The sequence below is a fragment of the Ahaetulla prasina genome, chromosome 1 (genome assembly GCF_028640845.1).
Source record: "Ahaetulla prasina isolate Xishuangbanna chromosome 1, ASM2864084v1, whole genome shotgun sequence".
NCBI classification, from domain to species: domain Eukaryota; kingdom Metazoa; phylum Chordata; class Lepidosauria; order Squamata; family Colubridae; genus Ahaetulla; species Ahaetulla prasina.
In genome coordinates, this window is record NC_080539.1 from 372,212,947 (window position 1) to 372,228,609 (window position 15,663).

General features: G+C 49.0%; 1 protein-coding gene across 4 annotated transcripts in view; it reads left to right on the forward strand.

Moving 5' to 3' along the window:
* Window positions 1-13,509, forward strand: part of DPP9 (dipeptidyl peptidase 9) — a 59,414-nt gene extending 45,905 nt beyond the window's left edge. For 3 of the 4 annotated variants that reach the window (XM_058163603.1, XM_058163601.1, XM_058163602.1), the window contains 5 exons: window positions 641-787; window positions 4,288-4,440; window positions 5,813-5,955; window positions 8,663-8,774; window positions 11,819-13,509. In XM_058163603.1, the coding sequence (XP_058019586.1) occupies window positions 641-787; window positions 4,288-4,440; window positions 5,813-5,955; window positions 8,663-8,774; window positions 11,819-11,911 (648 nt within the window). In that variant the 3' untranslated portion in view covers window positions 11,912-13,509. The remainder of the gene's footprint in view (window positions 1-640; window positions 788-4,287; window positions 4,441-5,812; window positions 5,956-8,662; window positions 8,775-11,818) is intronic. The other variant, XM_058163600.1, reaches the window with a different exon arrangement.
* The last annotated feature ends 2,154 nt before the right edge of the window (window positions 13,510-15,663 follow it).

Here is a 15,663-nt window from a genome sequence, read left to right on the forward strand (position 1 = left end):
ACCACTTGTCAGGCCTGGAAACCATACTAGACTTTAAGGTTCCAGACGCTGCCACATTTTTCCCCTGAGGGGAAGAAGGGGGGTTGAGGGGTATGGTAACATTCTTCAAGCGGTCAAGGTCGGATGGTGTTCACATCTGCAGGAAGAGTGGCAAGAAGATATTCGAATGAACTGGGAGAACGTGGGACCATGTGACCATCAAAGGGGTCAGGGGGGTGGGACTCTTGGGGTTTGTATAACTGGGGAAAAGAATCCGGAAATTCAGTTTTGGAATTTCACTCATCGTGTGCCAGTTTCCTCATGCTAGTAAAGAACTCTGGAAAACAATGGCTTCTGAGTTTGTTTTTTTATGCAGAAGAGGTTTTTCTGAAACCTTGACACACATCACGGTCCACATGCGGCCCGTGGGCCTGCTGTCAAAAGAATGCAAATGACCAGCTTTGTCTACAAGGAGTCTAAAACCCTTCCATTCCCCACCATTCAGTCAGAGCTGAAGTCCAGTTGCCGCTTTAAAAAAAAAAAAAGGCATTTTCAAAATCCGGATAGCACAGGAAGTGGGATCCCAAAGAGCTGCTTCCGCTACAGATGGGTGCCTTGTTTCCTCCCCCCTCCCCTCCCTTTTCCTCTGCTCGTCTCCTAGGTCCAACTAGTGAATAATTCCTTCAAAGGGATCAAGTACCTGCGGCTGAACACGCTGGCGTCTCTCGGCTACGCCGTGGTGGTGATAGACGGGCGAGGGTCATGCCAGAGAGGCCTTAAGTTCGAGGGAGCTCTGAAGAATCAGATGGTAAGTTCCCGCCGTCATCTCCAGACAGTGGCCTCTGGCCTCTGTTTTGCAATTCAGACCGGGTAAAATATGACATGAGGGACGCGGTGGCTCACAGGCTAAGTTGCTGAGCTTGTCGATCGAAAGGTCGGCAGTTCAGCAGTTTGAATCCCTAGTGCTGTGTAACAGGGTGAGCTCCCATGACTTGTCCCAGCTTCTGCCAACCTAGCAGTTCGAAAGCACGTAAAAAATGCAAGTAGAAAAATAGGGACGACCTTTGGTGGGAAGGGAAGAGCGTTCCGTGCGCCTTTGGCGTTGAGTCATGCCGGCCACGTGACCACGGAGACGTCTTTGGACAGCGCTGGCTCTTCGGCTTTGAAACGGAGATGAGCACCGCCCCCTAGAGTCGGGAACGACTAGCACATATGTGCAAGGGGAACCTTTACCTTTACCTTAAAATATGACCCTTGTTATTAAAATCAGTAAATGTTATTGATACATTCTTGTTGCATTCTTTTTCTTTGTTTATTTTATCCTGTGGTGTGAGGTAGTCCTCGACTTACGACCACAATCAAGCCCAATACTGTGTGGTTAAGTGTGTTTTGCGCCCCCCCCTCCCCCCCCCGTTAAGTGAATCCCCTGACTTTGCTGGTCGCAACAGGATCACGTGACCTTGGGACACAGCAACGGTCATAAGTATGAACCCGTGATCAAGCTCCAGATGCTTGACAAATGGTTCGTTTTGCCAAGCATCTGAATTTTGATCACATGGCTGCGACGAAGGTCGTAAGTGTGGGAAATTGTCGTAAGTCACTTTTTTCCATTCTGTTGTAACTTTGAAGGGTCCCTGAATGAACTATGTAAGTTGAGGACTACCTGTATTTTTACCCTTGTTCTCTTGATCCTCGTTTCATTTTGTTCCTTTTTATTCTAAGCCCCACGGTGAGATGCTCAGCAATTAAATTTGACAGATAAATCAAAAAAATATTACGGGTCTGGATGGGGAGAAACAGACTCAGACTCAATCCATCCAAGATGGAGTGGCTGTGGATGCCGGCCTCCCGGTACAGTCAGCTGCAACCGCGGCTGACTGTTGGGGGCGAGTCACTGGCCCCAACGGAAAGGGTGCGCAACTTGGGCGTTCTCCTGGATGGACGGCTGTCGTTTGAAGATCACTTGACGGCCGTCTCCAGGAGAGCTTTTTACCAGGTTCGCCTGGTCCGCCAGTTGCGCCCTTTTCTTGACCGGGATGCCTTATGCATGGTCACTCATGCTCTCGTCACTTCTCGACTGGATTATTGCAATGCTTTCTACATGGGGCTGCCCCTGAAGTATACTCGGAGACTTCAGTTGGTCCAGAATGCAGCTGCGCGGGTGATTGAGGGAGCACCACGTTGCTCCCGGGTAACACGGCTCCTGCGCAGTCTGCACTGGCTACCTGTGGTCTTCCGGGCGCGCTTCAAGGTTTTGGTAACCACCTTCAAAGCGCTCCATGGCTTAGGGCCTGGGTACTTACGGGACCGCCTGCTGTTTCCACATGCCTCCCACCGACCCGTACGCTCTCACAGAGAGGGTCTTCTCAGGGTGCCGTCCACCAAGCAATGTCGGCTGGCGGCCCCAGGAAGGTCCTTCTCTGTGGGAGCACCTACTCTGGAGCGAACTTCCCCGGTTTCGCCAATTGCCTGACCTTCGGACCTTTCGCCGAACTGAAAACTTATTTATTTATCCAAGCGGGACTGGCCTGATTTTTAAATTCTAAATTTTTAATTTTTAATTGTAATTTTACTGGGTATTTTACACGGTCAATTGGACGGTTTTAATTTCGGCCTTTTATTGAATAAGCTTTTTAATTGTTATTTTAATATGTATATTAATTGTTTTAAATGAAGGCTGAGTCCTGAGTCCTTCGGGAGAAGGGCGGTATAAAAGTTTAAATAAATAAATAAATAAATAAATAAATAAATAAATAAATAAATAAATAAATAAATAAATAAATAAATAAATAAATAAATAAATAAATAAATAAATAAATAAATATTTCCTAAAATAAATATTTCCTACGCTGTTAGCCGCCATTCTCTGCTTCCTTCTTCCACTGAGTTAAAGGCAGTCCTCGGCTTTACAACCAAACCCAATATCTCTGTCACTGAGTGAGACGGTTGTTAAGTGAATTTTGCTCCAATTTACAACCTTTCTTGTCCCAGGTGTTAAGTCAATTACTGCAATTGTTAAATTAGTCGCGTGGTTGGTCAGTGAATCTGGCTTCTCTATTGACCTGGTTTGAAAGAAGGTCGCAAAAGGGGACCAATGATCTCGAGACTCTGCGACCGTCATAAACACGAGCCAGTTGCCAATTTTAATTACTTGATCATGGAAGTGCTGCAACGGTCAGAAATGGGGAAAATGGTCATCACTTTTCAGTGCTGTTGTAACTACGAATAGTCACTAAATGAACAGTTATAAATCCAGGACTCCCTTCCCTTCTTCCTTTCATAAAATGGGGCAAAATTCACTGAACAAGTGTCTCCCTTAACGACAGAAACTTGGGGCTCAGCTGTGGTCGTAAGTCGAGGACTACCTGTATCTCCATAGATTTTTGCTCCATGGCTGTCGGGAAATGGGGAAAACAATGATGACAACAAATAAAAATGATTCCAAACTCTCTTTCCTTTTTTTTATTTTTTTTTATTTGCATTTATATCCCGCCCTTCTCCGAAGACTCAGGGCGGCTTACATTGTGTTAAGCAATAGTCTTCATCCATTTGTATATTATATACAAAGTCAACTTATTTCCCCCAACAATCTGGGTCCTCATTTTATCTACCTTATAAAGGATGGAAGGCTGAGTCAACCTTGGGCCTGGTCGGACTTGAACCTGCAGTAATTGCAAGCAGCTGCTGTTAATAACAGACTGCATTAGTCTGTTGAGCCACCAGAGGCCCTTGAATTGTCAGCTGCCTCTCAGTGAGGGTCTTAAATCCTTGACTTAAGCCCACAATTGAGCCCAAAATTTACATTGCTAAGTGAGAAATTTGTTTTGTCGCATTTTTTCGCCGCATTTGTTTAAATGAATCACTGCGGTTGTTAAAATGAGTGACCCGGTTATTAAGTGAATCTGGTTTTCCCCCATTGTCTTTACTTGTCAGGAGGTCGCATTAGTGAGCCACATGATTCCCAGACACTGCGACCGTCATAACTATGAGTCAGTTGTCAAGCATCCAAATGTAAATCGCGGGACGGCGGGCGTGCTGAAACCGTCACAAGGGTGAAAAAACGGTCATAAGTTGAGGACTACCTGTATAGCAGGGGTCTCTAACCTTGGCAACTTTAAGCCTGGCGGACTTCAACTCCCAGAATCCCCCAGCCAGCAAAGCTGGCTGGGGAATTCTGGGAGTTGAAGTCCGCCAGGCTTAAAGTTGCCAAGGTTGGAGACCCCTGCTGTATAGGGTTGGCCTAGATGACCTCCTAAGGTCCCTTCCAACTCTGTTAATTCTTTCCTTTTCCTTGCAATCCCCTTTCAGGGCCAGGTGGAGATCGAGGATCAGGTGGAAGGTTTACATTACGTCGCGGAGAAATACGGGTTCGTCGACCTCAGCCGCGTGGCCATCCATGGCTGGTCGTACGGAGGTTTCCTATCCCTGGTGGGGCTCATTTACAAGCCCCACGTTTTCAAGGTGAGCCCGGCTGCCTGAATGGGACCCACTGAAAAGGTACAAAGGTTTTGTGACAGCTTGCTGCGGCACAGATTGACAATTCTATTTACTGTATTTCTCGGAGTATAAGACACACCTTTTCCCAAAAAAAAGAGTCGGGGTGGGGGGAAGGACACAAAACATCCAATATCCAAAAAAAGAAATAAAAAACTTGTACACGTTATCGCAGCCCCGGCATGTGGCTTGGCAGGGCTCCGTCCATTGTCCCCGCCACCACCGGTCAGCTGAGCGACAGCAGGATCCTGGCCTCCTGTAGCCCCAGTGATGATTAGGCTAGCCAACCAGAAACGCTGCCATTGCTGCCTTCTCCATATCAGCTGCCTCCGCCGGGAATGCTGGAGCCTTCACTGCCGAACAGCTGATTGGCGATTAGATCGGCCTTCTGTAATACAGCTGATCAGCTGTTCTAGGTGGCGGGGATTGGCGCCGCTGTTTGTTGCTGCTACCGCCACCGCCGCCTAGTGGCTGATCAGTGGTATCCTGGAAGGCTGATCCAACCGCCAATCAGCTGTTCAGCAGCGAAAGCTCCAGTGTTCCCTGGTAGTGGCGAACGACAGCAGTGACAGGCTGCCGCCACACCAACCCCCCTCCCCCCTGCTGCAATATCCGCTCCATAACATGCACAGACATTTTCACCCACTTTTTTTGGTGGGGGGAGTTCCTCTTATAGACCGAAAAATACGGTAGTTACTTTCTCATCCTTATTTAACAAGAAATGTATGTATATAATCAACTAGGACAGGAGTGTCAAACTCGTGTCGTCACATCACGTGACATATTGTGACTTCCCCCCCCCCTTCGTAAAATAGGGGTGTGCGTGGCCAGCATGTGATCCATCCGGCCTGCAAGTTTGGCACCCCTGAACTAGGGTGATTAAAGGCCCAGAGACTAAAACATACAAAGCAGGGTTGCAGGATTTGGGTATGTCTAGTCTTAACGAAAAGAAGGACCAGGAGTGGCATGATAGCAGTCTTCCAAGTATTTGAGGGTTTGCCCCAAACAAGAGGCAATCAAGCTATTCTCCAAACCACCTGAAGGCAGGACAAGAAGCAACTAATGGCAACTGATCAAGGAGAGAAGCAACCTGGAACTAAGGAGAAATTTTGTAACAGTGGGGACAATTAACCAGTGGAACGGTTTATATTCCACTGGACTTTTTTCTGACAGGCAAAGTCAATGGGGAAACCAGATTCACTTAACAACCGTGATAAAATTCATGGAAACAGGTTTCCTCTTTGGCCAAATGTGTGCAGCAGGAGGCTGGTCTTTTGTGTGTGTCTGTGTGTTTGTGTTGGGGGCTCTGGATTTATCCTCTTTCGTTCTCCTCCCATAGGTCGCCATAGCAGGAGCCCCCGTCACCGTCTGGATGGCTTACGATACGGGATACACGGAGCGGTACATGGATGTCCCGGAGAACAACCAGCAAGGCTACGAAGCGGGCTCAGTGGCCCTCCATGTTGAGAAACTCCCTAATGAGTGAGTATTCGGGAGGATATCAGATGGGGTGGGGGGGCGCGTAGAGGAAGGGGTTCAAGGATGAGGCCCCCCTCAGCAAAATTCGCAACATCTCCACATTGAGACGGGCAGTCAGGCGAGGTTATGCAAAAACCACGACGTTACGTGGCAGACGATAGCTTGCCTTGGCTGCTCGCACGCATTTCGGTAGTCCTCGACTTACAGTAGGTCATTAAGTGACAGTTCAGAGTTACAACGCCACTGAAAAAAGGGACTTAGGACCGTTTTTCACACGACCATTTCAGCATCCTCACAGTCACATGAATTCAAAATTCAGATGCTTGGCAACCGACTCGTATTTATGACGGTTGCAGTGTCTCGTGGTCATGTGATCCCCTTTTGCGACCTTCAGACAAGCAAAGTCAGAATAACGGAGTTGGAAGGGAGCTTGGAGGTTTTCACAGCCATAGTGGGATGCGATGGCTCAGCGGTTAAAGACACTGAGCTGGCCAAACTGGAAAGCTGGCAACCCAGGTTCGAGACCTGAGCGCTGCTGGATGGGGTGAGCTCCCGTTATTTATTTATTTTTATTTATTTATTAATCACATTTATATACCGCCCTATCTCCTGAAGGACTCAGGGCGGTTCACAGGCAAGTAAAAACATATAAATACAAATTAAAATAACAATTAAAAAACTTATTCTAAAAGGCCGAATTATTAAAAAGCAGTATAAATAATAAAACCCATTAAAAACCAATATAAATTTAAAATCTAATCCAGTCCTGCGCGGATGAATAAATGTGTTTTAAGCTCGCGACGGAAGGTTCGGAGGTCCGGAAGTTGACGGAGTCCTGGGGGGAGTTCGTTCCAGAGGGTGGGAGCCCCACAGAAGGCCCTTCCCTGGGTGTCGCCAGGCGACACTGCCTAGCTGGCGGCACCTGAGAGTCCCTCTCTGTGAGAGCGCACGGGTCGGTGAGAGGTATTCGGTAGCAGTAGGCGGTCCCGTAAGTAACCCGGCCCTATGCCATGGGCGCTTTAAAGGTGGTTACCAAAACCTTGAAGCGCACCGGAAGGCCACAGGTAGCCAGTGCAGTCTGCGCAGGATAGGTGTCACAGGAGCCACGAGGGCTCCTCTATCACCAGCAGCCGCATTCTGGACTAACTGCAGCCTCCGGATGCCCTTCAAGGGGAGCCCCATGTAGAGAGCATTGCAGTAATCCAGACGAGACGTCACGAGGGCGTGAGTGACCGTGCATAGGGCATCCCGGTCTAGAAAGGGGCGCAACTGGCGAACCAGGCGAACCTGGTAGAAAGCTCTCCTGGAGACGGCCGTCAAATGATCTTCAAAGGACAGCCGTTCATTCAGGAGGACGCCTAAGTTGCGCACCCTCTCCATCGGGGCCAATGACTCGCCCCCAACAGTCAGCTGTGGACTCAGCTGACTGTACCGGGATGCCGGCATCCACAGCCACTCTGTCTTGGAGGGATTGAGCTTGAGCCTGTTTCTCCCCATCCAGACCCGTACGGCTTCCAAACACCGGGACAGCACCTCGATAGCTTCGAAGTGTGAAGTTACTTGCTTCAGCTCCAGCCCACCGAGCAGTTTGAACGCATGCAAAATAACTCTCTCAATTATTAGATAGTGACGACCTCGTCTGAAATATTTGTCTACATCAGGGGTCGGCAACCTTAAACACTCAAAAGAGCCACAAAGGTCCTAACCGGAAGCCATCGTTCAATTCTGGAGCCGGCCGGAGGTCCGGTTCCCCCATCATAGTCTCCTCCTAGTGCAGCATCCTTTTTCCTCTGCTGACCGGAAGTCCGGTTCCCCCACCATAGAGTCTCCTCCTAGTGCAGCATTCTTTTTCCTCTACCTGTCCTAACCGAAAGCCCTATCAATTGTGGAGCCGACCAGCAACAGGGAGCCGCAGCAGAGGCATGAAAGAGCCACATGCGGCTCCAGAGCCGCAGGTTGCTGACCCCTGGTCTACATCAATAGAATCAGAGCTGGAAAGGACCTCAAGAGGTCTTCTAGTCCAGCCACCTGCTCAGGCAGGAGATCCTATTCCATTTCAGACAAATCGCTTCCCAATCTCTTCTTAAAAACCTCCAATGAGGAAGCACCCACAACTTCTGGTGGCAAGCTGTTCCTGGTCTCTCCCCCCTCGCCACCGTCCGAGCGATGGCTTAATTAGCCGGCACTATCAGCTCTGGCAGCAAACTAGCGAGCGTCTGCCAAGTGACTCTGTTATCTCCCTCGACGCCGATGAGTCACCCAGGAACAAACAGTACTTCAGTTCTCAGTTAGCAGTTAATTTGCCTGCTACGAAGAGGTACAGCAGCTCTGGCTGCCTTTATATCCTGTGGGGTGTGGCTCCATGACTCAGCACTTCCTAGGCCTGCTCCACCCCTGCTTCTGTTGTTCCCGCCTCTCCTGCCTACGAAACCTAGGGTCCAGCCAGGCCTGATTGCCATCAGCTGGGTCTGCAGGCGTGGCCTGGGGGGGGGGAAGAGTCAGGGGACGGAGGCCTCATTATCTCTTCCACCTGGCCTGCCTCTGGCTCCTGGAGCTGAGTCCTGATGGCCCTCGCTCAGAAGGATGCGAGGGGGGACAGAACATAAAGTATATTTGTCTAATCGTGGGCCAGGAGTCTCTCTTTCCTAACAGACCAAGCAGGGACGGTTGATACTTATCCTGGATCATTTTTCCCCTCTCTGCTTCCCAGGCCCAACCGCTTGCTGATCCTCCACGGGTTTCTGGATGAAAACGTGCACTTTTTCCACACCAGTTTCTTGATCTCCCAACTAATCCGGGCTGGGAAACCGTATCAGCTACAGGTAGGTGAAAGTGCTGGAAATGAAGAGGGCACCCTCCTGCCCGCTGGGAACAGAAGACCATTGCAGTTGGTAAGGTACAGGCCCCTGCCAACTAAGGTACTGGTATTATTTATTTTTATCGAGGGGCCCGGTGCTCTCTGAGCTTGGTGGTTTTCTTGCAGATGTTTCATGACCCAACTAGGTAACATCATCAGTGCTAGAAGGGGATGGAGTTTGCCGAAAGGAGGAAGGAGAGGGGGAGAAGGAGAACAAAGAACAACAACGACTGCAGGGTCCTGGGTACTTCCTGAATGTGTTTGTTTTCTTGCAGACATTTCATGACCCCACTAGGTAACATCATCAGTGCTGCAAGGAGGGTGGGGGGGATGTTCTCTGTTTATGTACAGGGCTTGCCAGGTGGGAGTGTTTTTGGAAGTTCCTTGATTAGGCTGTTCTTTATTGTGAGCTGAGTTGGTAGTGCAAGCCACAAACAGAAAGCAGAACTCCACTCCTTTCTACCACTAATGGTGTTACCCAGTGAATTGAGGCCCAATCATCTTAGGGTTGCCCAGTAACAAACACTGCCTTAGGAAATACCTAGAACAGTGGTTCTCAACCTTTATAGTGCTGCGACCCCTTTAATACAATTCCCCACGATGTGGCGACCCCTGAGGATCTCAGCGCGCCTCAGCAGCCGCAGAAGGGGAAAAAAGCGGCAAACTGATTTTTTTTTAAATTTATCGCACCTGAAGCCGTCTTGGCTAGCGATCTGAACTGCTTGCGATTGCCTTGAGGACGGAGGCATTAAAGCGGAGACTCCTCCCCTATTAAGTTTATAGCACCTGAAGCCAGGTTAGGCTAGCGATTGGGAGTGATTGCAGCTGGCTTGAGAGGGAGACATCAGAACAAAGATTTCTCTCTTTTTTAATTCATCGCGCCTGAAGCCGAATTTGGCTAGCGATTTGAAGAGCCTGCAGCTGCCTTGCAAAGTCAACCATTGGAGCGCGATTCTTCGGCTCGCAAGCATACTTCCCATATTTCCGATGGTCTTAGGCGACCCCTGGCAAATAGTCATTCGACCCCCAACGGGGTCGCAACCCACAGGTTGAGAACCGCTGACCTAGAAGCGTGGGTCCTAAATTGAAAAGGGTCGACGAGCTGGAATTCCTGTATCTCTTTCACGTTCCTCTGAATAAATCTTGCTAAAGAAAACTTTGCAAAATTCATGAATGGGAAGGACAGCGACCAAAATGGACGCAGCTCTTTTGCAATGATCAGCCAAACATTCATGTTTTAAAAAGGACTGTGAAGGCATCAAGAGATCCTGTTCTCTCCTTAAAATGGGGAAGATGCTTTTGTTGTCCCAAAGCATTAGCAATAGCACTTAGAGTTATATATACCACTTGACAGTGCTTTAAAGTCCCTCTCGAAGCGGTTTACAGAGTCAGCATCTTGCCCCCCCCCAACAATCTGGGTCCTCATTTTACGGACCTCGGAAGGACAGAAGGCTGAGCTAACCTCGAGCCCATCAGGATCGAACTGCTGGCAGTGAGCAGAGTCGGTCTGCAATACTGCATTCTAACCACCGGAGGGAGGGAGGGAGAGGGAGAGAGAGATTGTAGGTAGACAATAGATAGATAGATAGATAGATAGATAGATAGATAGATAGATAGATAGATAGATAGATAGATAGATAGATACGTGGATAGATATGATAGCAGTAGCAATTAGACTTACATACTGCTTCACAATGCTTTCCTGCCTTCTCTAAGCAGTTTACAGAGTCAGCCTCTTGCCCCCAACAACCTGGGTCCTCATTTTACCAACCTGGGAAGGACGGAAGGCTAAGTCAACCTTAAGCCCATCAGGATCGAATTGCTGGCAGTGAGCAGAGTCAACCTTCAATGCCGCATTCGAACCACTGCGCCACCACGGCTCTGTGCCATTAAACCTTTGACCTATCCACCATTTGGCCTGGATCTCCTTGCCTCCAGAACTTACTCTGGAGGTGAAGTCCACACGCATCCCAGAATGCAGTATTGCAGGTTAATTCTGTCGACTGCCAGAAGTTCGATCCTGACCGGCTCAAGGTTGACTCAGCCTTCCGTCCTGAGGTTGGTAAAATGACCCAAATGGCAATAGGTTGACTGTAAACCGCTTGGAGAGGGCTGTAAAAGCACTCTAAAGTGGTATATAAGTCTAGGTGCTATTTCTTTCTTTCGCTAGCTAGCTAGCTAGCTAGCTCTATAGTACCTACCATCCATCCATCCATCCATCCATCTATCCCTACAGTGATCTATCTATCTTTCTTCCTTCCTTTCCTTCCTTCCTTCCTTCCTTCTTTCTTTCTCTAGCTAGTACCTACCATCCATCCATCCATCCATCCCTACAGTTATCTATCTATCTATCTATCTATCTATCTATCTTTCTTTCTTTCTTTCTTTCTTTCTTTCTTTCTTTCTTTCTTTCTTTCTTTCTTTCTTTCTCCTGTCTATCTACAATCTCTCTCTCTCTCTCTCTCTCTCTCTCTCTCTCTCTCTCTCTCTCTCTCTCTCTCTCTCTCGTTCTCTCTCTCTCAAGCCAAGATGGCACTGTGGTTAGAATGCAGCATTGCAGGCTGACTTTGCCCACTGCCAGCAGTTCGATCCTAACCGGCTTAAGTTGGACTCAGCCTTCCATCCTTCCGAGGTCGATAAAAGGAGGACCCAGATTGTTGGGGGGGGGGGGGAACAGGCTGATTCTGTAAACCGGCTTAGAGAGGGCTGTAAAAGCACCGTGAAACGATAGTCTAAGTGCTATCCCAGACGAAGAGATTTTAGGATCCCAGCGGCTGGAGAAGAGATCAGTTCCAGCATGGGACAACCCATAAATGGATTAAAGGGGCTGAGAGGTGACGAGGACAGAACAGAGGGGGTGGGGGGTTTCTCCCTGTGGCCTTAGTTGTTCCCCCCACCTCCCCAGCCTTGTACCTAGATCCAAGGGGACCCCCCGCCCTCCTCTGTGTGGCTGTTCCGAAAGGCGAGACACTCCTAACGCCGTTCTCTTCCCTCCCTTCGTCCCCGCAGATCTACCCAAACGAACGACACAGTATTCGTTGCCCTGAGTCCGGGGAGCACTACGAAATCACGCTGCTGCACTTTCTTCAAGAATACCTCTGAGAGGGCGGACCGGCCCTTCCTTCCCCTCCTGCTCCCCTCTCCTCCCCCCCCGCCACCTCCGCCATGGACGCCAACATGGTTCCCGCGCTCTGCCTCCCGCTGCTTCTTTTCAGCCACGGGGGCAGCCTTCGAACGGCAGAGCACGACAAAAAACCGCCTCGGGAAGGGGATTGGGTGGGCGGGGGGAGGAGGCGCACCTCTCCTTGCGCTGGGCCCTAGGGGGGCCCTTCTGCTTTCCGGATGGCGCAGCTCTCTAAAACCTTTGTTGTTTTTTTTTCCAGCCTCTCTTAGGTCTTTTTCTTATTCTGTCCACCCCACCCCACCCTACCCCACCCGTGTCCCCCTTCCCCCCCAAGTATTTGCTGCTACTTTCTTTGTGCTGGAAATAAAAGACGGGCAGTTCCCCCCCTCGCCCCCCCCCAAATCCCACCTCGCCCCTTCGGCTGTCTGTCTGTCTGTCTGTCTCTCTACCTGCTAGAGTTCTGTGTGTGTGTGTGTGTCTCCCCATCCGTCTGTCCGTCGTCCCACCTTCCACCTTGTTAGTGGCTTGGCTCCCCCACCCCTCCCCTCTGCCTCGGATGCGGGAGGGGGACCCTTTTCCTGACTTCAGGTGGGCTCAGCGGGCAAAGGAAAAGGGGAAAGAAGGGGGAAACGGAGAGAGGGAAAGAAAGAGGGAAATTGACTGGAACAGGAACTCACCGGGGAGGGGGCGGGATTGTAAGGGGGCTCTATTTATAAGCATGTGGTGCTGCTGTCTTGGATCTCTCCCCTCTCCCCCCCGACCCACCCTTCTCTTCCCCCCCCCCCCCCCTCCCAGCATGTTTGAAAGGTGCGAGCCGCCCGTGTTTACCTATCCGGAAACCAGGCATAACGGTGGCTGAAGTTTGGTTTGGGATTTTATTTCTTGTTTCCTTTTTTAACAAAATTAGCTTTTCTTTCGCCTTGTGAGATTATTTATGGAAATCTTTTTATTTTTTTTTCCTCCCCCCCCCTTTCGGGTTGTGTCCTAATGTCCCTCCTTGTTCTGTCTCCACATCCTGCCGTTGAGGGAGGGCCTCCCCCCCCCTCCGTACGTTAGGCATGGCTTCAGTTCTCTGCCGGTCAGCGACTGTAATTTTTTGGTCCCCCATCCCTCCGTTTCCCCCCCCCTCCATTCCAACAGATGTCGCTTGTTTGTTCTTCTCTTTGCGGTAACACTCTGCCCTCCGTCTCCCCGTTGCACCCACTCAACATAAACAGCAATCCGGGAAGAGATATTTCGGGGGTGGGGGTGGGAGGGCTTCGTCTGGTGTCGCCCCTCTGGAGAAAACTCTCTGCCGGCTAACTCCAGCCTTCCCTTTCCCACCCCCCTGGCCTGCTCCTGCTTCCCCCTGGGTGGGGTGAAATGGAAAGCAAGAAGGAAACGCCGACCTGCCCACGAAACGAGAAAAAAATAAATAAAAAGTCTGAACCACACATACACACACACACACACACAAAAAAAAAGCCCCCAACTTCCCCCCCCCCAGTATCTTTAAGTGCGTATTATGAAAAGAAAATATTTTTATGGATTCTTATTCTTTTATAATTATGAGTGGTAAGATGTAGTGACTCATTAAACTATTGGAACGAGGCACCCTGTTGCTTTCCGCCTGGTGTGGTTTTTGGGTTTTGGTTTGTTGTTGTTGTTGTTGTTGTTTTTTAAAACAAACCTGTTCCTTTCTTATTTTTATGCTTTAAATTTTGCAGAATCGCCTGTCGGGGAAATGAATTAATGGCAGGGGTGAAATGCTCCCGGTTCGCACCGGCTCGTGCGATTCGGTAGCGATGGCAGCTGCTGGTTCAGAGGACCGGTAGCAAAAATCCCCCCCTGCCTCTTCTGAGCCAGCACCATCAGCAGAGGGTTTTTTTTTTTTTTTTACTTTTAAAAGTTTTTTCTCAGCTGAAACATGCCTTGAAAAGTAAAAAAAAAAAAACCCTCTGATGATCGCGGGGCTGAGCAGAGATCATCAGAACACTTTAAAAGTTTTTTTTAAAAAAAACCCTTCAGCCGAAGGGGGGGAAAAAAAAAAGAAAAAACCCGGAGGTTTTAAAAGCCTCTTCTGGCGATCCCAGAGGAGTTTCCTGATCCTCACAGGTTTTTAAACTCACTTTTTAACAGCCCTCACTTACAAGAGCCCCCACCCAAGCCCATCCAATGCCCCCTCCTCACTTACCTATAATTACTGCTCCTTTCGGGCTGGCAAAGCCATGCTTGACTTCAGCTACTATAATCAGTTGCATCAGCTAGCAACTGACTCTGCCTGCTTAAAATCCATTTCCTTGTGAGCAACTCATTCTGCCTGCTTTGCTGGCTGAGGAACTCTGGGATTTGAAGTCCACAATAAAATAAAATAAAAAAATATTTGTGCAGCTTTCTGAGATTTGGGGTGTTTCTGTAGTGTTTCACTCTAACTACACAAACACACAAAATCTCAGAAAGCTGTATGTGGCATTTTGTGAGTGTGTGTGTGTGTAAGGTGTGTGTGTGTAAAGTGTGAAAGTTGGTTTTTGAGCTTTTTGTGGCTGTGTGAAGTGCATCTGCTTTTACATTGTGTGTGTGTCAGTTGTGGTGTGTGTGTGTAAAGTGTGAAAATTGGTTTTTGGTACCTCTTATTGTTTTTTATACTTTGTTTATTATTTTTATTATTTATTGTTATTGGCCACGCCCACCCAGTCATCTGACCACCAAGCCACGCCCACCAATTAAGCCACACCCACAGAACCCACAAAATTTTTAGATTTCACCCCTGATTAATGGGCTAATTGAGGGTCTGGGCCGAAGGGTTTGGGAGGTGAATTTTTTTTCCCCCCTAGTCTTTGACTTGCTGGGATTGCAGGAATGAAAAAAAAAAAAAAAACCCACTACGGGCAGTCCTCAACTTACGACCATTGAGCCCAGAATTCATATCGCTAAGGGAGACATTTATTAAAGGAGGTTTGAACCATCCTAGGACTTTTCTTGCCACGTTTGTTAAGTGACTCTGGCTTCCCCATTGGCTTGGCTCTGCAGAAGGTCGCAAGAGGGGAATCACGCGCAACCGTCATAAATAGGAACCAGTTGCCAAGCCTCCGAATTTGGATCAGGGGGGATTGCTGCGACCATCCTAAGTGTGAAAAATGGTTGTAAGTGCCGTTGCAAGTCACTAAATGGACCTGTTGCAAGTTGAGGACTGACTAATTTGAAACCAGAGGCTTTCATTAGCTGTTTTAATGACCCTACAGGTCAGGGGTCTCCAACCTTGGTCCCTTTAAGACTTGTGGACTTCAACTCCCAGAGTTCCTCAGCCATCTTCTGCAAGCTTAGCTCTTTAAAGACTTGTGGACTTCAACTCCCAGAGTTCCTCAGCCGGCTTCTGCAAGCTTGGCTCTTTTAAGACTTGTGGACTTCAACTCCCAGAGTTCCTCAGCCGGCTTCTGCAAACCTGGCTCTTTTTAAGACTTGTGGACTTCAACTCCCAGAGTTCCTCAGCCGGCTTCTGCAAGCTTGGCTCTTTTAAGACTTGTGGACTTCAACTCCCAGAGTTCCTCAGCCGGCTTCTGCAAACTTGGCTCTTTTAAGACTTGTGGACTTCAACTCCCAGAGTTCCTCAGCCAGCAAAGCAAAGCTGGCTGAGGAATTCTGGGAGTTGAAGTCCACAAGTCTTAAAGGGGCCACAGTTGGAGACCTCTGCTACAGGTAGTGTTCCACTTAACAACGATCGCTTAGTGAAGTTATAACCGCCCTCCCCAGG